Source organism: Helicoverpa armigera, chromosome 31 (assembly GCF_030705265.1).
Source record: "Helicoverpa armigera isolate CAAS_96S chromosome 31, ASM3070526v1, whole genome shotgun sequence".
Lineage (NCBI taxonomy): Eukaryota > Metazoa > Arthropoda > Insecta > Lepidoptera > Noctuidae > Helicoverpa > Helicoverpa armigera.
The window spans coordinates 3,333,157-3,354,105 of NC_087150.1; the positions used below are offsets into that span (position 1 = coordinate 3,333,157).

The following is a 20,949-nucleotide window of genomic DNA, read 5'->3' on the forward strand; positions in this document are numbered from 1 at the left end:
GACAGACGGACGGACAGAGGAGCGAAAACAATAGGGTCCCGTTTTACCCTGTAGGTACGGAACCCTAATTAAAAACGATGGCAAAGGAAACATGCTTCTTTTTATCCGGGTGCAGGAAGAAGTTCCTTCGGGATGCTTGAAACAGCTACAATGTGAATAGAAATGAAACAAAAATTGCACATTAGGTATATTATAATTTATTGTACTTCAATACAAAAAAAGGTAGCACACATTGGAATATTTTTAGTTTAAGTTACATACAAGTATACTTTGTTTTCCATGGTTAATATATTACTCCTTTAATTTTCACGATCTGAAAATAGAAATAAAACAGGTATGTACTTAGCTTGACAAAACAATCCTAAAATGAAAAGAGAATTTAAAAATGTCATATTGCAAACAACGTTTTAAGCCATGACACATGTTATATAAATGTCGTCTTTTCATTTTTTAACTTTTCAGAGTCTGAGCCTAAATCCATACTACCGAACTAATTTCGACCTGAGAGGTCGAAATATTTTTGAAATTATTTTCTTTAATTTACCTTATTCTTTTAAAAATAACTCATCTATTCAAAAATAGACCTAAAAGATATGAAAATAAGGCGAAATATCCAAAAAAATCTTACCAATGTTAAAGCTAGTGGTGATAATAACATATTCGCATCATTGAAAAATACATCTAAACCATATAAAAATAAAGTCCAAAATACAAAACGTATACGCCTTCTTCTTCCCAGCAAAAACACATAGGAAGTGGTGAAGGGCGGGCGTTTTGGGGGCTGTCGTTTGTAGATTTGACGTTCAAAAAGTGCTGATTTTCAGCCTACTTTGAATAAATGACTTTTGAATTTGATTTTATATCTTACCAAGTGTTATCCCCTGGTCATCGGATCACACTCTTGTTGCAACCACTTGTAGTCTTCGTTGAGACCGCGTTGCTTCAGAATCGGACCCAGAGTGTCGAAAACGCGCATGTGGTACGCGTTCAAGTAAGTGAGCTGAAAAGATAAAAATATTTTAAATATAAAATGTAAGTTATAGTTGTTAACGTTACAATCACTCACTAATAAAAATTTAAAAACTCTTTTTTTTTAATTAAAGACTACGATATTTATAGAATAGATTTGCGAAAATTTGCGAGACTGTGTTTTGGATGGCACGTTAAACTGTAGGTCCCGGCTTTCATTGAACATCCTTGGCAGTCGTTACGGGTAGTCAGAAGCCAGTAAGTCTGACACCAGTCTAACCAAGGGGTATCGGGTCGCCCGGGTTGAGGAGGTCAGATAGGCAGTCGCTTCTTGTGGCACACTGGTACTCAGCTGAATCCGGTAGGCTGGAAGCCGATCCCAACATAGTTGGGAAAGGCTCGGAGGATGATTTGCGAAAATGACACTTTAGTTCGGCAAATTAGATAGTGACAGACAGTGGGAGGGCGTAGGTAGCGGGGGTGAGTACAGGCATGCGCGGGGCGGGTTTGGTGTTAGCATGGCAGTTATTTCTGGTGAATTTTATGGATATGCAATAACAATAGGCAGACTTCAGTCATAAATTCTCGCTATTATAAAGAGGAAAACTTATGGATAAACTCAAAAACTACTGGACCGATATTCTTTCACCATTCGAAAGCTACATTATACACGAGTAACATAGGCTATATTTTATACCGGTGCGGGCAGTAGCTCCCACGGGATGCGGGTGAAACCGCGGGAAAGTCGGCTAATGGTACTTGACCTCCATGATTTTAAAAAAATTAAACATTGCAAATTCAATGTTCGAGTACATTTTTACTACACATATTTTTATATTGTTGATCACATTTTTGGAGGCATTCCTTCTGTGCAACTATTGATAATACTCACCTCGAAATCCGTCAGCATGGTGACATCGATGCAGTCTCTCTGATGCGGGACGAGCGTCAGCGTGTGGAAGCCTAACACTCCACGACCGTCGTAGTCACCTTGCAGACCGCTAGCCTACAATATATGGAGAAAATAATATTGTTGTAAGACAACCTCATTTATATAAGACTAGCTTCCACCAGCGGCTTCGTCCGCGTGGTGTGTTGATAAAAAAGCCTATGTGTTAATCCAGGCCTGGTATGTAGATACATACCAAATTTCAATCAAATCGGTACAGCCGTTTTTGCGTGATTGAATAACAAACATACATCCATACATTCTCACAAAGTTTCACATTTATAAGTAGGATTTTATTTATTTGTTGGCCAATATACGGCATTACAAACAGTAAATATACAAAAAATAAGTATAAATTAGGAAAATTCGAATCACGTATTTAAAAAAAAGGATAAAAAAACTGTTACTTTGTGTTTTATCCCGAATCTCAAACCGATTTGAAACATTCTTTCACTTCTGATTGATACAATTTATCCATATGAGGGAAGCAGTTCCCTCGGGCAAACATTTTAAATATATTTTGATCTAAAATCAGCACAAACGGGCTAATTGCGAGTTGAACTAGAGCACGAAGGGTGATCTCTCTCCGGTGGTGTCGGATTGTCGTCCCATCGCGCCATGAGAGTGAAGGAATAGTGAGTGCACCGCAGTCCAAGCAAATGTGCACAAACTATAATATGTCCTGCGCAGCTGGCTGATCTCCTTATATGAGAACAGCCGCCGTGGCCGGCAGTCGGCTAAGAGAACATTATTATTATTTGTGTTTTTATAGAATTCTTACCCTAGGATGGTCACTATCCTTGGTAACCTTGATGGTCTCCACTAGATCCTCATGACGGATACCGAAAGACCCCACCTTGTAGTAGCCCGGCTCTGTAATTAAGAAAAAAATTTTAGTTATATTATATTTTGTGATATAACAAAAATATCACATTTGTTGTATGGGAGGCCCCCAAAATATTTATTTTATTCCAGTGTTCAGTATTTGTTGTTATAGCGGCAACAGAAATACATCATCTGTGAAAATTTCAACTCTCTAACTATCTCGGTTCATGAGATACAGCCTGGTGACAGACGGACGGACGGACAGAGGAGCGAAAACAATAGGGTCCCGTTTTACCCTTTGGGTACGGAACCCTAAAAACACGCTCGTCATGTATTGTCATCAGAACTCAGAGCGTGTGCAAAATTTCATCCTAATCGAAGACTGGGAAGTGGGTCAAATTAAAGATTCCAAGATTTTTTTACATACATAGTTACAAGTGAAGCTAATATAGGGGTGTTAAATACAATTGTATCATCATCTCCCGAGCCTTTTCCCAACTATGTCGGGGTCGGCTTCCAGTCTAACCGGATGCAGCTGAGTACCAGTGTGCCACAAGGCGCGACTGCCTATCTGACCTCCTCAACCCAGTTACCCGGGCAACCTCATACCCCTTGGTAAGACTGGTTGTCAGACTTTCTTGCTTCTGACTATCCGTGACATGGGTGTAGGAAAGACAGAGGTAATGTCATAATGCAGGTCAGGTCTCTTCTTCTAGCTCAAATTCGACCAAAACGATCAGTTACGAGTGAACTAACGAGTAGTTCGGAGTATTTGGGGCATCTCTCGACGATTGTTGGTGTTACAAAACGCTACTTTCTTAGGAGATTTTCCGTTATGGCACCTCCGCACTTTATTCACTCAAATCTATACTAATATTATAAAGCTGAAGAGTTTGTTTGTTTGTTTGAACGCGCTAATCTCAGGAACTATTTGAAAATTTCTTTCAGTGTTAGATAACCCATTTATCGAGGAAGGCTATAGGCTACTTTTTATCTCGGTACGGGAAGTAGTTCCCACGGGATGCGGGTGAAACCGCTGGCAGAAGCTAGTATTTCATAAAGTTACGAAAATCATAATCCAATCTAAAAATTATAACTAAATTATAATGGCAGTTTTGAGGCAATTTTTTTGTTCCTAATAATTTTTACTTCTTTTTCGAACTCGACCCAAAACCTCACCGTTACTGAGTATCTGCGCTGGCTTGAGGCCGGGGTCGTGGGGGTATGGTCTCCAGGACACCCCCGAGGGTCCCTCGTGCACGTTGAGGAAGTGCCCCACTCCATGCCCCGTACCGTGAGCGTAGTCCAGCCCCACCTCCCAGAGGGAGTGACGAGCGAAGCTACTCATATTCTAGCTATCTATTAGCCCCATACAAGTGTGTAATGTCAAATTCCTATCTCCAGTAAGCTAAATCAAGAGATAGGTAGCATATAGGAAACGAACGTAATCCGTTACCCAACATACAAGTTAAGTAGAGTACCCTCCTTCTTTTGAAGTTGGTTAAAATACTCACTATTATTCAGTACCATAGCAATGCACAGGTCCAATGGAGAACCCTTCTTTTTCCGAAGTCGGTTAAAATCTCACAAAGTGGCTAGGTAGCAAAGCTGTCTAGATGCCGTCCCAATACCCTATCCCTTATCCGGGATCTAACTTATCTCTGATCTCTTTTAGTTGCCAGAGATAGAATATTAGAAACGGCCTTACCTTATAACTTTACCAAAATTTTTTGAAGACGGTTAAAACTATCTATCTATCCTCGGTGTCTATCTATCCGGGTTAAAGTCCAACACTCTAGTTAAAACACTCACCATTATTCGGCATCCTTCTATATTTAGGTGGATGGCTATCTGCGTTGTGTAGCTAGTTACACAGTATGTCGTAGTGCACTGACCGTTACTGAGTATCTGCGCTGGCTTGAGGCCGGGGTCATGGGGGTATGGTCTCCAGGACACCCCCGAGGGTCCCTCGTGCACGTTGAGGAAGTGGCCTACTCCGTGCCCCGTCCCGTGCGCGTAGTCCAGCCCCACCTCCCAGAGGGAGTGACGGGCGAAGCTGTCCAGCATGTTACCCTGGGGTGAGAGATAGAATATTTGTTGTCAAACATAGGTTAGAAATGGCTGCTATTGTAGACGAAACTTTTTATAAAAAATAAATAAAACAGTCTTCAATAATATGGCTAAAACCTTCTCGTCATGTCTGTCCAATTGTACGTTGACAACTGCATCAAAAATGAGGTAGGTAATCAATTTGCAATACAATTTGCTTTACACGCTGATAGCAATAGCGCAACGCACATATCCTTCAAAAAGTCGGCCAGATCATCTCATAAAAAGTCGGTCAGAATATCGTACAAAAAGTCAGTCAGAACGCCCTACAAACAGTCGGTCCGATTATCTGTCTTTCAAAACGTCTGACGTGGTCGGATCGCCTTACGAATAATCACCATTTTTGTCGCCTTATGGTATTTTTTTACTGTTAATATTTATAAAATTGATAAAATGGTGGAGGAAAACATCTCGAGGAAACCTAGACTATATAGTCTGAAATCAACCCGCATTGAGCAAGCGTGGTGATTAATGCTCAATCCTTCTCCGTGTGAGAGGAGGCCGCAGCCCAGCTGTGGGACGATACAAAAGGCTGTAAGAGGTACTTACTTTAACCCCCTGCGGGAAGAGCGCACTGCCGACCATGATCTGTCCCTTGAGCACGCGCGTGAACGCAGACTTCTGTTCGGAAGTCGGCGACCGAGACATGTGGCGAGTGCGGGTTATATCTGTGGTACCTTCGTCAGATAATCGGTGACCGATTTTTTGTAGGACCAATATAAAACATACTTAACAGACTTCCTACAAAAGATCGGTCAGAACGTCCTACAAGAAGTTGGTCAGAGCGTCCTTCCTACAAAAAATCTGTCAGAATGTCCTACAAAAAGTCGGTCAGTAAATCCTAGTCAGAACGTCCTACAAAAACCGGTCCGATTATTTATCGGTCCTACAAAACGTCGGTTTGATTATCTAACCTTCAAAAATTCGGTCCGATATCTGTCCTACAAAAAGTTGGTCAGACCATCCTACAAACAGTTGGTCCCATTATCTATCCAACAAAAAATCGGTCCAATCCGGCAATCTTATGTCTTATGTATAGTACTTACTTTAACTCCCTGCGGGAAGAGCGCACTGCCGACCATGATCTGTCCCTTGAGCACGCGCGTGAACGCAGACTTCTGCTCGGAAGTCGGCGACCGAGACATGTGGCGAGTTCGAGTTATATCTGTCGTACCGTCTCTGAGGAAAAAGGAGAAAAGAGGATATTGATAAAGAGTTCATAGAGTACACAAGGAAATACATAGGGTAGTTCATAAAGTATAAATATTATACATATTTAAAATATTAAATATTATACATATAAACCTTCCTTTTTAATCACCATATCTATTAAACACACCGTATGACAATCCATTGCGTATTTTTAACGATTTAAGCATGCATAGAGATTTAGGGACAGAAAAAGCGACTTTGTTTTACAATACGTAGTAAAAATCAGGCTAGAAATAACAAAACACACACTTTCACAGCGTAGTACAGTAGACCGCACATCAGTGGTAACTGTCATGCACCTTAACTCAATAGTAATAAGTACGATTTTCCTATAAAACTGTTACTACTATTTTTTTAACGACGTCAAAAATCATCAAATGCCCCTACCGCTGTGGGTTAGCAGCGGTGAGGGAGTGTCAGACTCTTACTGACTAACAACCGTCGTGTTCCGTCGTAGGCATTTTATGTACCAGCGCCGCGGTAACTCGCGCGGACAATCCCGCGGCTCCGGCAGGCCCTGGCCCTACTGGGCCCCGCTGGGTGTCTATATATCCCTAAGTCCCTATGGCCCTATGTCCCAATGTTCCTATAACCCTTTGTCCCTATGTCCTTGTGTCCCTATAAACCTACGTCCCAATGTCCCTATGTCCCTCTGTACGCTAAAATGTTCAAAACTACGCAACCGATTTTTATGATTTTTACAGAAAAAACGACTATGAACGACCGATTTTTACACAAAAAGCGACTTTTTACGACCGATTTTTACAGAATAAGCGACTTTGTACGACCGATTTTTACAGAAAAAGCGACTTTTTACGTCCGATTTTTACACAAAAAGCGACTTTTTACGACCGATTTTTACAGAAAAAGCGACTTTGTTTTATATATTATGTAGTGATATATAAACACTAACTTGTATTGTGAGCCGGAGTCCAGTAAGAACATGTCGTTCTTCTCTATGACCTTCTGCACTCCGTCTCTGGACGGGCTGTAGTGGATGATGGCCCCGTTGGGCCCGGCGCCGGGGATCGTCTCGAAAGAGGGGCCCATGAAGTTTGATTCCTCTCTGTAAATTTAAAGAAAAAGTCATTTATTTGGTAACTAATATTCAGCTATGTTGGGGTCGGCTTCCAGTCTAACTGGATGCAACTGAGTATCAGTGTGTCACAAGAAGCGACAGCCTATCTGACCACCTCAATGCAGTCACTAGAGCATAAATATACCCTGGAAAGACTGGTTGTCAGACTTTTTATCCCTCCGCGAAAAGTTGTCATGTTAGGCACAAAGTAAGTTCCCTCCAGACATGGATGGAACCACGGGGAACAGTTGGTATTAAAAATAAAAAACCTACATTATACAAAAATATTTTTTTGCAGATTGCAACTGTATCTGGGTAAAGCACCAACCTCTCGAGTAGGAGGGCGCGGGTACGATTCCACGTCAGGCAAGTACCAATGCCGTTTTTCTAAGTTTGTATGTACTTTCTAAGTACATCTTAGACACCAATGGCTGATAAAAAGGTGAAGGAAAACATCTTGAGGAAACCTGGACTGTAAAGTCTGAAATCAGCAACCCGCATTGAGCAAGCGTGGTGATTAATGCTCAATCCTTCTCCGTGTGAGAGGAGGCCGCAGCCCAGCAGTGGGACGATATAAAGGCTGTAAGATTATTTTAGTTTTATATTTATAATGTATCTTACTTGCGGAACTCCAGCAGTTTATCAGCGGCCTGTATTTCAGTGACAGTTTTATCGCAGTCGATCTGATCGTGCAGCCACTTCAGCAGTCGAACTACCGCTATGCCGTCCCGCTTGTGACATTCGCGGAAACCCTGCGAAATAAAATATTTTAAAATAGGTAAATTACGGCAAAAGGGGGGAAAATTGCTGAGAAATATCCGTAAAAGTCTGAATGAGAACCTGCAGTTTTAAATGTCGGGTAAAACATCATCCTCCGAGCCTTTTCCCAATCATGTTGGGGTCGGCTTCCAGTCTAACCGGATTCAGCTGAGTACCAGTGCTTTACAAGAAGCGACTGCCTATCTGACCTCCTCAACCCAGTTACCCGGGCAACCCGATACCCCTTGGTTAGACTGGTGTCAGACTTACTGGCTTCTGACTACCCGTAACGACTGCCAAGGATGTTCAATGACAGCCGGGACCTACAGTTTAACGTGCCATCCGAAACACAGTCAATGGTGTCTAAGATATACTTAGAAAGTACATACAAACTTAGAAAAGTTGAAAAAAAGTTGTCGGGTAAAACACTGAAATGAAAATAGATTTTTTATTTATTTTTCCAAGCAAGTTCCTTCTGAAAATAGGAAGTATTTTTAACCAACTTCCCAAAAGGAAGGAGGTTGTCAGTTTATCGGAATATTTTATTTTTTGTAGTTTAATACTACCATTTCATTTAATTACATAGATATTACATATTTTCAATATAATAGTACCTATAAAACTATCCTAACTCGTTTATTAGCTGCTTTAGCTACTTTTGAAATAACATCTTTTTTGTCATTTTTGTTGTAAAGAAATTTTAGATTTGTTAATCGACTTCTAGTGCTGACTGGGGCAAAGACATCCCCTTTTTTGAAGTCGGTTAAAAGCTTGGCATTTCCATATAGTTACGTAAATATATTGTTTTTAAAAGGATAATACTTACTTGCAACTCCACTTCGTTCTTGATAAGCTTCATCAAGGCAACCGGAGATATCTCCGAAATTAAATTCAATGGAGTTTTGAGCACGTCCACCTGAAAAAAAAACATTTTAATATACTAGCTATTTCACTCGGTTTTAACCAAATCCCGAGGGAATTACTTCGCGCACATGAATAATCTTCTGCCTAGCCTTTAAACAACTATGTTGGGGTCGGCTTCCAGTCTAACCGGATGCAGCTGAGTACCAGTGCTTTACAAGGAGCGACTGCCCTATCTGACCTCCTCAACCCAGTTACCCGGGCAACCCAATACTTCTTGGTAAGACTGGTTGTCAGATTTTCTGGCTTCTGACTACATGTATCAACTGCCAACGGTGTTCAAATGATATCCGCGACCCACAGTTTAACGGTGTCCAAGATATTAGCAAGTACATAACAACTTAGAAAAGTTCTATGGTACTTGCCTGACCTGGAATCGAACCTACACACTCACACACATCCTTGACAGTCGTTACGGGTAGTCAGAAGCCAGTAAGTCTGACATCAGTCTAACCAAGAGGTATTGGTTTGCCCGGGTAACCGGGTTGAGGACGTTGAGGTGGTCAGATAGGGCAGTCGCTTCTTGTAAAGCACTGATACTCAGCTGAATCCAGTTTGACTGGAAGCCGACCCCAACATAGTTGAAACAAGGCTCGGAGGATGACTCACTCTAGGCCACCACGACTGTTTTATTTATATTAAGTATTGTCAAATATTCGTTAGCGAATATTGCGAACGGCTGTTATGAAATGGCTAGGCAAATAAGGATAAGAAGAAACTCACCCCAGCAGCAGCCCTATGTATGGCCTCGCTAGCATCGCTTGAAAGCCAGATAGAATGCTTCCCAGTTCCCTCTTCAGACAGTTTTTTCTGTAAACAAAGAAATTTAAAAAGTTAAAATAAACTTATCTTCTTCTTATATATAAAAATGAATTGATGTTCGTTAGTCTGACTAAAACTCGAGAATGGCTGGACCGATTTGGCTTATTTTGGTTTTCAAATGTTCGTAGAGGTCCAGGGAAGGTTTAAACAATACGAAGTTTGTTGGGTCAGCTAGTATAATATATATTATACAACTTAAAACTATGAGCAGTCACAAAACCTCTGTGGTTAAATACAATTGTGACTGCTCATTAATAGAATATAAAAGTCATGTACTACAAGAAACGACGTTTCCCTACTGTGAGTCTATATCAAGTGTCCAACCTACTGTCAGTTCGAAAACTATATATTGTATACACCATACTATCATCCTCCGAGCCTTGTTCCCAAACTACGTTGGGGTCGGCTTCCAGTCTAACTGGATGCAGCTGAGTACCAGTGCTTTACAAGGAGCGACTGCCCTATCTGACCCCCTCAACCCAGTTACCCGGGCAACCCAATACCCCTTGGTTAGACTGGTGTCAGACTTACTGGCTTCTGACTACCCGTAACGACTGCCAAGGATGTTTAATGACAGCCGGGACCTACAGTTTAACGTGCCATCCGAAACACAGTCATTGGCGTCTAAGATATACTTAGAAAGTACATACAAACTTAGAAAAGTTGCATTGGTACTTGCCTGACCTGGAATCGAACCCGCGCCCTCATACTCGAGAGGTTGGTTCTTTGCCCACTAGGCCACCACGACTACCACCATACACCATACACCATACTAAAAATACATAAAACACTAACGTATGATCCTTGCATAGAAACTAAACGTAGGAAAAACAAAGTCACAACTGTTCCTAAAACAAATACTACTTTTGCTAGTATCCAATACAAAAAACGATCAGCTTATCTTTACAATAAAGTTAATAAAATATTGCAGATTTTCTCGAAGACTTCTCATGAGTGTAAATCAGTACTGATAAAGTGGATAAAAACCCTAAATTATGAGGAAACAGAAAAACTATTGTCATATGTGGAATAAACATGCATTGATTACAGAGACACACACGCACAAACACACACACGCGCACACATACACGCACACACCATCACACATACACACACACACATACACACACACACATACACATACACACACAAACACACATCTAATACTGTAACCGAATTCAATTCCTTATATATATACCTTAGGCTAAAATAAATAAATACTTACCCACTAAATAATTAAAATACAAAACATGCTTGCTATGCTTTTAGTTTGTTAAGGATGAGCGGAGCCTCCTAACACAGGCATATTTACATGCCTAAAAGGAGACTCCAGCAACTAATTATAAGAAGAAAATTTTGTAAAAGAAATATTTTTTTTTGTATTTTGTTGAACACTTGTCTAAAAAAGTGTGGCTGCAAAACTGAACTTATTTCAACGTCATAATCTGTAATTTTTTTAGACAAGTGTTCATGACGTGATAATGAATGACATGATAATGTTTGGCGTGATAATGTATGACATGATAATATATGAGTACTATGAGTAGCTACTTACCGCCATCCCCTTGAGCACTGCCTCGACGTCGCTGATCGGCAATCTTTGTAACTGCACCTGTTCCCGGTCTAGATGTTCACGGACCGCTGTCGACAGATCTGAGGCCGTCAACAACTGGAAATATAAAACAAATTACATTAACAATAATAATGGCGTCCAAGGCCAATTGTCGGCCACGGGGGCTGTTATATAAGGAGATCAGTCAGCTGCGCAGGACATATTATAGTTTGGGCACATTTGCTTGGACTGCGGTGCACTCACTATTCCTTCACTCTCATAGCGCGATGGGACGACAATCCGACACCAGCGGAGAGATCACAAGCAGGACCGACATTAACGTGCTCTCAAATTACGTTACGAATTCATCATATTATCTTCATCTCCCGAGCCTTTTCCCAACTATGTTGGGGTCGGCTTCCAGTCTAACCGGATGCAGCTCAGTACTAGTACGAACTTCTTTGGCAGTCGTGAAGTAGGTAGAAGCCAGTATGTCTGAGAACCAGTCTTACCAAGGGGTATTGGGTTGCCCGGGTAACTGGGTTGAGGAGGTCAGATAAGCAGTCGCTCCTTGTGGCACACTGGTACTCAGCTACATCAGGTTAGACTGGAAGCCGATACCAACATAGTTGTGAAAAGGCATGGACTACAAAATGACTAGCGGAGATGTCATAACGCAAAATCTCCTAAGAAAGTAGCGCGACAACATGCGGGTGCGAGGGGGACGAGGAACGTTACTAGCTCCGACCTTATAACCCTTAATGAGTATTATAGTTATCGGCACGAAACTTGAGCTCTGAACTACATCTGCGCAGAAGTGATTTATTAGCAAAGAACTAATCCCGAGTGACGGCTATGACGCGATGCACTGCGGGCCAATCACCGCTTTAGCCCGCCCCCGCGCCTCACTTCATACCAGAAAAGGGATCCAATCAATTACTTCTGCGCAGGTGAAGGTCAGAGCTCAAGATTCGTGCCGATAACTATAGTTAGAACCCGTCCATTTTCTTGCAATCTCAAAAATTTTTGACAGATGTCTCAAAGAACCCAAACGCCTCGTTACTCGTAACTGATCGTTTTCGTCGTAAGAAGGCGCCTGACCTTACTCCGTGGAACACGGTTAGGCAGATGATAATGATGATTATTTATATATGTACTAGCTTCTGCCAGCGGTTTCACCCGCATCCCGTGGGAAATACTTCCCGTACCGGGATAAAAAGTAGCCTATAGCCTTCCTCGATAAATGGGCTATCTAACACTGAAAGAAATTTTCAAATCGGACCAGTAGTTCCTGAGATTAGCGCGTTCAAACAAACAAACAAACTGTTCAGCTTTATAATATTAGTATAGATTTGTTATTGTTTTGCAATATATAAATCAATAAATACCTTGACTTCTGTAGGAGTGATGATTAGGTATGAAAAGAACACTGGATTGTATTGGATGTCGCTGCCTCGTAGGTTGAGAGTATCTGAAATAGAATATTTAAATTATTTTTTTTAAAGAATAGAGACATAGTTTCATCACAATAACACAAAAGCTGTTTCAAACTTTGAACTTTGAGTTTTGCTAATTATTGATAATAAAAAATAAATTTCCACACTCTATTACATCTAATATTTTAATGGGAAATACACAACCTATATTACTAGCAAGTTTCATTAAAATCCATCTAGAAGTTACTGCGTAAAAGAGGAACAAACATCCCACCCATACATACAAACTTTCGCATTTATAATACTAGATTCTGCCAGCGGTTTCACCCGTATCTCATGGGAACCTCTGCACGAACCCGGATAAAAAGTAGCCTATAGTCTTCCTCGATAAATGGGCTATCTATTACTGAAAGAATTTTTCAAATCGGACCAGTAGTTCCTGAGATTAAAACAAACTCTTCAGCTTTATAATATTTGTATAAATTAGTAGGATATATGTACTTACAAGCAACTTCGTCCAAAGCAGTGATGACGAGAGCAGAAGCTTTCTTCTGGGCCATCTTCTCACGAAGTTCTTGTATCTTCTCACCAGCGGTCTTACCTAAGTCATAAATACTCGTAAATCTTTCTTTATAAATAAAAATGAATTGTTGTTCGTTAGTCTGATTGAAAATCGAGAACGGCTGGGCCAAAGCTGATTTTGGTTTTAAAATGTTTGTCGTAGTCCAGGGTAGGTCTAAACGGTGAGCAAATATGGAAAAGGCGGTACGAAGTTCGCCGGGTCAGCTAGTCATAGAATAAATTAATTTAAATACTTAAAAGCTTAGCTCGTGCAAATGCGAATCCAGCAGTTAGACCCAAGTGAACCCACAACGGCGACAACATAAACATCTGATGTTCTGAAACCAACTGACTTCAAAAATCATCAAATGACCCCTCCCGCTGTGGGTTAGCAGCGGTGAGGGAGTGTCAGACTCTTACTGACTAAACACCGTCGTGTTCCGTCGTAGGCCTTTTATGTACCAGCGCCGCGGTAACTCGCGCGAACAATCTCGCAGCCCCGGACGAAAATGGGCCTTAGAAATGGCTTTGAGCACTTCCATCCGATATGTATCAATTTATAATAATTTATATTAATACTATAATATTAGTATTATACTCTAAACTTACCAGTATATTCCAAAGGCAACGGTATAATAGCATTATTAGGCCGCTTCGGCGGTGGGTCTCCGAGTTGTCGGCGCACCTCATCGACCAAGTTCAGTGAGACGGGGATCAGTTGCATGTTGTGTTTCGTTAGAGCCGTCTGTGGACAAAAGAGGAGTATTTTGTTTATTAATATTGGCTTTTTAGTGTCACATTGTAAGGTATCTTCTGATACAGAGAAGGAATGAACGTTATTATCACGTGACCTAGAGATTAAGGATTTCAGATTTTGCATTTTCACTACCCAAATGACTCGGTCAATAAATATAGTATAGATTGTCAAATTGAAATCAGAATTTAGCCTGTTTTTCAAATCGGTCACAGATAGTCTACAGAATAAGAGAGAAAGGACGTGGGCTATATTTATCCAGGTACGGGAAGTAGTTCCTTCGGAATTTGGTTAGAACTGGTACACGACTGAGTAAAGGTGAAGGAAAACATCGAGAGGAAACCTGGATGTCTGAAACCTCCAACCCGCATTGGGCAAGCGTGGTGATTAATGCTCAATCCTTCTCCGTGTGAGAGGAGGCCGCAGCCCAGCAGTGGGACGATAAAAAGGCAAAACAAAAAAAAATGTGTGGGACGTAGAAGTATGTGTTTTTCATTTCCAATTATTTTAATTCTTTGAGGGTTCATGACTGCAATGAGGTTAAGACACCCTAGTGTAAGACTAGGCCAGTGCCCAGCAGTGGGACGATACAAAGGCTGATAATGATGATGATGTACTATACCTGCAATGGATTCCACTCATCCCTGGTGAAGGTGTGAGGGTCGACGCCGACAACAGCCCCCTCTGACAGGTTGCTGGTTAACCATTTTTCCAGGGTCGGGGTTTCTGTTTGCGCTAGAATAAGAAAATAATTAAAACTATTAGATAAATTGGATTGGATTGGTTGGACTAAAATGGTGCAACTCACCGTCCGACTTTTTGTAGGACAGATTAATAGGACCGTTTCCTTGTAGGACAGATAATTGAACAGATTTTTTGCAGGACGTTCTGTCTGACTAAGACATTCTAACCATGTTATTGTAGAGCATGTGCGTTGCGCTAAGAGCTGGGTGTTCTAATTTTCACCTACAAAAAATCGGTCACCAATTTATCGGACGTCGGCGGACAGCCTAAAATGACGTAACTAGCCGTCCAACTTTTTGTAGGACAGATAAATCGGACCGATTTTTCGTACGACAAGGATTTTTTGACCAACTTATTGTAGGACGTAGACAAACAGCCTAAAATGGTGTAACTAACGGTCCAACTATTTGTATGACCGATAAATCGGACCGATTTTTTGTAGGACGAGCAATTATCTGACCAACTTTTTGTAGGACACGTTCCACTATCACTATTAACAGTGTTTTATTTCCATCCTACAAAATATCGGTTACCGATTTATCGGTGTTGGATGTACCACGCTAGTATACAGTGCTTACACTGCTTCATGAGCGTCCACGCGACGAGGTCGGCTTCGCGCTGGAACTGGGTGTAATATCTGCCGTCGGTCCACACGAGAGCTGTCGAAGTCGTCACCACGGCTGTGCCCGCTGACCCGGTGAAGCCCGATACCCACCAAGTGTAACTAACCCAGCGTCCGACATTTTGTAGGATGGATAAATCGGACCGATTTCTTGTAGGACCATCGGACTAACTTATTGTAAGATGTGGGCGAGTGCTTAAAATGTTCCTACTCACACATTTGTCACATTTTGTAGGATGGATAAATCGGACCGATTTCTCGTAGGACGTATTTACAGGACATGGGCGGGCAGCCTAAAACGGTGTAACTAACCGTCCGACTCTTTGTAGGACGGATAAATCGGACCGATTTAAATGCTTACACTGCTTCATGCGCGTCCACGCGACGAGGTCGGCCTCGCGCTGGAACTGCGTGTAATATCTGCCGTCGGTCCACACGAGAGCTGTCGAAGTCGTCACCACGGCTGTGCCCGCTGACCCGGTGAAGCTCGATACCCACCAAGTGTAACTAACACAACGTCCGACATTTTGTAGGATGGATAAATCGGACCGATTTCTTGTAGGACCATCTGACTAACTTATTATAAGATACTTAGATATGTGAGAGACCTTAAAATGTTCCTACTCACCATCCGACTTTTTGTAGGACCGATAATCGGACCGATTTCTTGTAGGATGAGTTTTCTAACCAACTTCTTGTAGGGAGCCTAAAATGTTGCAACTAACAGTCCGACTTTTTGTAGGATGGATAAATCGGACCGACTTTTTGTAGGACCGATGTAAGTGCTTACACTGCTTCATGAGCGTCCACGCGACGAGGTCGGCTTCGCGCTGGAACTGGGTGTAATATCTGCCGTCGGTCCACACGAGAGCTGTCGAGGTCGTCACCACGGCTGTGCCCGCTGACCCGGTGAAGCCCGATATCCATTCGCGTCGGGCGTCTACGGGAGCGATGTATTCGGACTGTGGAGGGAAAATAGTAAATTTTAATTCATTGATTTTTTACTTAAAAAAGACTAGCCAAGTGCAAATCGGACTAACACACAAAAAGTTCCATTTCCTAACAAATGATGAAACAAATACATTAATTGCAAGAGACCCCTTTAAAATATTTATAATTCACACGCTCATATTAGCTTCAGTTGTAACTATGTAAATATGTAAGAAAAACTTGGAATCTTAATTTGACCCACTTCCCGGTTTTCGATTAGGATGCGCTCTGAGTTCTGATGTCAATAAATAGCTAAGAAACGTCATTACAAATCCAATATGGCGGCTGCCCCAAGATGGCGGATTGGCTGTTTGGTGTCAAAATCAAAAGCGTGTTTGTTTAATTTTTTAACTATTATTATTCCCGAGGTTTTAAAAGCGGTTCAACTGTACTGTTTTTCATCATCGTCATCAGCCTATCGCAGTCCACTGCTGGACATAGGCCTCTCCAAGTGCACGCCACTGAGATCGATTTTCGGCTTCTCGCATCCAGCTCCTGCCATGGTTTGCCACTATGTTTTTGCCAAACAAAAAGTCTATGCAGTAATATTAGCGTAAAATAGTTTTGAATATCCGAACATTCATTTTTGCGTTAAATATAGGTGTTAAATACTCACGTTATGAGCATCGGCGGTAGGTATAATATAAGCCGCGAGCGGTTGAGGCTGGCTAGTCATCAGCGCTCGAAGCGCTGACAGTCGCTGGACGGACATCTTGCGAAAGACTGAAAGGTAAAATATACAAATTCACTTTACAATAGAAAAAAAATAGCATAAAAAGTCGTGGTAGGTAAAGGACCACCCTCTCAAGTATGAGGGCGAGGGTTCGATCCTAGGTCAGGCAAGTACCAATGCAACTTTTCTAAGTTTGTATGTACTTTCTAAGTATATCTTAGACACCATTGGCTGTGTTTCGGATGGCACGTTAAACTGTAGGTCCCGGCTGTCATTGAACATCCTTGGCAGTCGTAACGGGTAGTCGGAGGTCAGAAAGTCTGATACCAGTCTAACCAAGGGGTATCGGGTTGCCCGGGTAACTGGGTTGAGGAGGTCAGATAGGCAGTCGCTTCTTGTAAAGCACTGGTACTCAGCTGAATCCGGTTAGACTGGAAGCCGACCCCAAAATGATTGGGAAAAAGGCTCGGAGGATGATGATGACTTTACAATTGCAAAAAAATATGAGTAAGGGTCCGTTCCGATAGACCGGCTCGGAGAGCATCGGCGCGCATTTTTCTTTTCACACAGACCGGAGTCGGCTCCGATCGGCTGCGTGAGATGCAATTGGAGCCAAACGTCAGCAAGACCGAGAAAAAGTACACGATCGGAGCCGATCGGCTCCTCTTATTATTTCACACCGAGCGCCTTCGAGCATTCTTAATAAGAAAAGCAGTGCGCATGCAAAAATAAACCTTACTTCAAATACTAAGTACTCAATTTTCAACGTGTTAAGAATTTGCTCTCCTCTCCGAGCCGGTCTGTCCGAACGCCTAAAGGCTCGGGAGATGATGATGATGATAATGGGAATCTTACTGGACTCCAACTGAAACTGGTTTCCGGCCGTAACCGAAACTCACGTAATCGAGTATGAAATACCTTAAAATAGAGGCGTTTTCCTATCATTTTGCATTTATTAGCACTCACTAAGCGTTGGACCACATCCGGCAGCACGGAATCGCCTTTTTCCAGTCACCCTTTCTCTTTCCATCGCTTAGAACTGCCATTTGGCCAGAAAGCATAATGCGATAGCACGCGGCGGAATCCTCGAGACAATCGGCGTTACGGACAAAATGCAATGGTCAGCAGAGAGACTCCAGAACGCTGAAGCGCGCGAAACAATGCTGACGCATCCTTTCACCAGTTCACAGTATCAGTTTCACCAGTTCGCAGTATGCTGCTGTGTGCGTAGCGCAGCGGCAGCATACTGCAGCACGTGGTAGCACAGGCGGAACAAACGCTGCCAGATGTGGTCCAACCCTAAACTGTCATGGCCGCCAAGGTTCGCCAGAACGTACAAAGTAGAGCGAGCGCGTACAACATCTGACATCAGCGTCGGTTTCGGCGAAAGTTTTGGCCGAAACTGACCGAAACCGAACCTTCGACCGGACACTACAATCTACCAGTATTAATTAAGCAAAATGATTAATTACTTTACAGAAATCGAGCATGAAAGAGAACAATGCATTACCTCTGATGCCAGCAGATCCCTCATGCGTTTTGAAGTGCGATAGCACGCCTAAACTGTAACAAAGAAATTAAATTCTTTAACTATTTGTCAATGGAGCAAAAAGATATGAAGATATAGGAATTAACATGATACAATTAGACCACGCTGCCAGCGTAGTAAAAATCGGTCAAGTGCAAGTCGGATTCGCGCACGAAGGTTTCCGTCGATAGGCGACATCTATAACGGACAGTCTTACCGTCAGTTGCACAAGCTCCATCCATTAAAGTTAATGCTTCTTTAAATCTATTGCTAACTCTTTCTTTGTCAAGTGTTAGTGTTAGCAATATATTTGATGAAGGTTTAATTTTAATAGAGCTTTGTGAAACTGACGGTTAGTAGGTAATAAGGTCATTTTACCGTATGAGTACGGAACCCTACAAGCCAAGCGGAAAACCAGCTAGCATTAAAACGCCTTTTAACAAATAATACTACAACGCAAGTCATATTAATTTAATTTTATTACTAGCCATAAAATATTGATTTCAATGTTACCTACGTAAATAATGTGTGGTTTCTAAGTATTAAATACTTATTTATAACCTGCACCCCGCTTCTCCTGGTTTCATCCACGTCCCGTGGGAACTACTGCCCGTACCGGGATAAAATATAGCCTATGTTACTCGGGAAGAGTGTAGCTTTACAACAGTGAAAGACTTTTCAAATCGGTTCTTTAGTTTCGAAGCCTTTAGGGTACTCTTTATTATATGTATAAGTATAGAAGTAGTATATATTTCTATACATAAAATGCTAAGGAAAAATCATTTAATAACTGTATAGTTACAAGTTAATTCCGATTCAAGGTGACTGGACTGTTTTTCGATCTGTTCGCGCGAGTTACCGCCGCGCTGGTACATAAAAGGCCTACGACGGGACACGACGGTTTTTAGTCAGTAAGAGTCTGACACTCCCTCACGCTGCTAACCCACAGCGGGAGGGGTCATTTGATGATTTCAGACGTCGTTAAAAAAAAGGTGACTGGATAAATGATTCGACCCATATTACCTCATAGCTTCTCCAGTGGGAACTTCTCCACTTCCCCGGGTAAAGAGTAGAATACAGTCCTCCTCAATGAATAAACTACGTAAGCAAAGCTGAAAGGATTTTTCAAATCAGACCAGTAGTTCTCGATCGATATTAATTAAATAAAGATTAAAAAATATTTTGTTTGTTTCTACCCTTAAGGCTCCGGAACTACGGAACTGATTTGAAAAATTCTCATTGTTGGAAAGCTACACTCTTCCCGAGTAACATAGGCTACATTTTATTACGGTACGGGCAGTAGTTCTTGCGGGACGCGGGTGACAAAGAAAGTAATAAATAAGGAACGTTGGACGCTAAATAAATATTTTAAAAAGACAGTGTTCCTTCAAATTACTTACATACACAAACTTAATATAAGAACACACTTTTTACACATCGTTATAATTAAACATCAAATAAAACAATTAACACTTAAAACCATAAAGTCAAAAAGCTAAAATTCACTTATTAAAACTTCCAATATTTACGAAAAACATTTATATTTTCGAAATAACAACGACATTTTCAATGACAGTTGACAAACGTTTGTTAACTTTCGCCTCGTTCGAAAACTAGTCGCGTACGATCTAACGAGGTTCAATAGTGTGAGGGTGTGGTCTCTTTGCGAGCGATTAGATGATTATATTTTATCTTGTAATTTACATAACTTGTAACTACTTTTTTGCGGTAAGTACAAGAAGGAATTGTTACAAAGTACCACTACAATGACTACTATATGGGAGAGGCGGAGGAGTGTGCCGGACTCTTACCGGCTAAAACCCCCCTGTGTCCCCCTTGCACGTGGGCGCGGGGCCGCGGGAATCCAAATCCTTCCGCAGCCCCACAATAGTGCTGGCCCTCGCACGGGCCTCGTCTCTTGCACGGGGTAGTGAGGTGTTCGCCTTCCCGTGCATCGCCTCGGGTCCATTGAGTAAGGGCGGGAACTTCCCCAAGTCCCTCGCCCTTTGACGGGGTCGGAAGATGGCGTTGTCCGCCCCTCTCCTGCGCCCGGTGCGCCTTCTGCGACCGGGGACCGGCGACCGGGGAAGGGAGTCGAAATCTCCCTCTCCCGTTCCGCAGATTCCTTCTGCGACATCACTTCCTCGCAAAAGGACACCACCGCGTCCCACGACTCTGCACTGCCGACCATCCTCCGCACTACGGCCGGCAGCGACAGATCGCCTCGATTCTCATTTGTGAGGACACGGCGTTGCTCCTCCCAAGCTACACACTCAGCGAGCGTGTGTTGCGCCGTGTCCTCCCCGCAAGCGTTGAGACAACTAGGTCAACATTCGAGTGGATCATTCATTTATAAAATAACAAAATTATTGATTATTTTTAAGCATATCAACATTTCCTTCTACAATTTTGCTGGGAACAAAGAAAGAGGTGGTACCTACAGAC

At 42.1% G+C, this 20,949-nt stretch overlaps 1 protein-coding gene across 1 annotated transcript; it reads right to left on the minus strand.

Moving 5' to 3' along the window:
- Window positions 1-174: 174 nt before the first annotated feature.
- Window positions 175-20,094, minus strand: LOC110383591 (xaa-Pro aminopeptidase ApepP). The gene is made up of 19 exons (XM_064043218.1): window positions 19,905-20,094; window positions 18,487-18,539; window positions 16,920-17,026; window positions 16,104-16,275; window positions 14,570-14,682; window positions 13,803-13,938; window positions 13,138-13,233; window positions 12,585-12,667; window positions 11,200-11,313; window positions 9,546-9,632; window positions 8,728-8,817; window positions 7,764-7,894; window positions 6,978-7,130; window positions 5,899-6,031; window positions 4,639-4,816; window positions 2,700-2,791; window positions 1,862-1,975; window positions 869-1,000; window positions 175-313 (listed from the first exon to the last, which is right to left on the minus strand). The coding sequence occupies exons 1-18, from the start codon at window positions 19,940-19,942 to the stop codon at window positions 875-877; spliced, it is 2,016 nt and encodes a 671-aa protein (XP_063899288.1). The 5' UTR covers window positions 19,943-20,094; the 3' UTR covers window positions 175-313; window positions 869-874.
- Between the last annotated feature and the right edge of the window lie 855 nt (window positions 20,095-20,949).

Coding starts and splice junctions, on each gene's coding strand:
- LOC110383591 (XM_064043218.1), bottom strand. CDS start 19,942: ATGTGTAAAAAGTGTGTTCTTATATTAAGTTTGTGTAT. Junction 17,027..18,486: donor GGGATCTGCTGGCATCAGAG/GTAATGCATTGT, acceptor TTTACCTTTCAG/TCTTTCGCAAGATGTCCGTC. Junction 6,032..6,977: donor GACTCCGGCTCACAATACAA/GTTAGTGTTTAT, acceptor CTTTTTCCTCAG/AGACGGTACGACAGATATAA.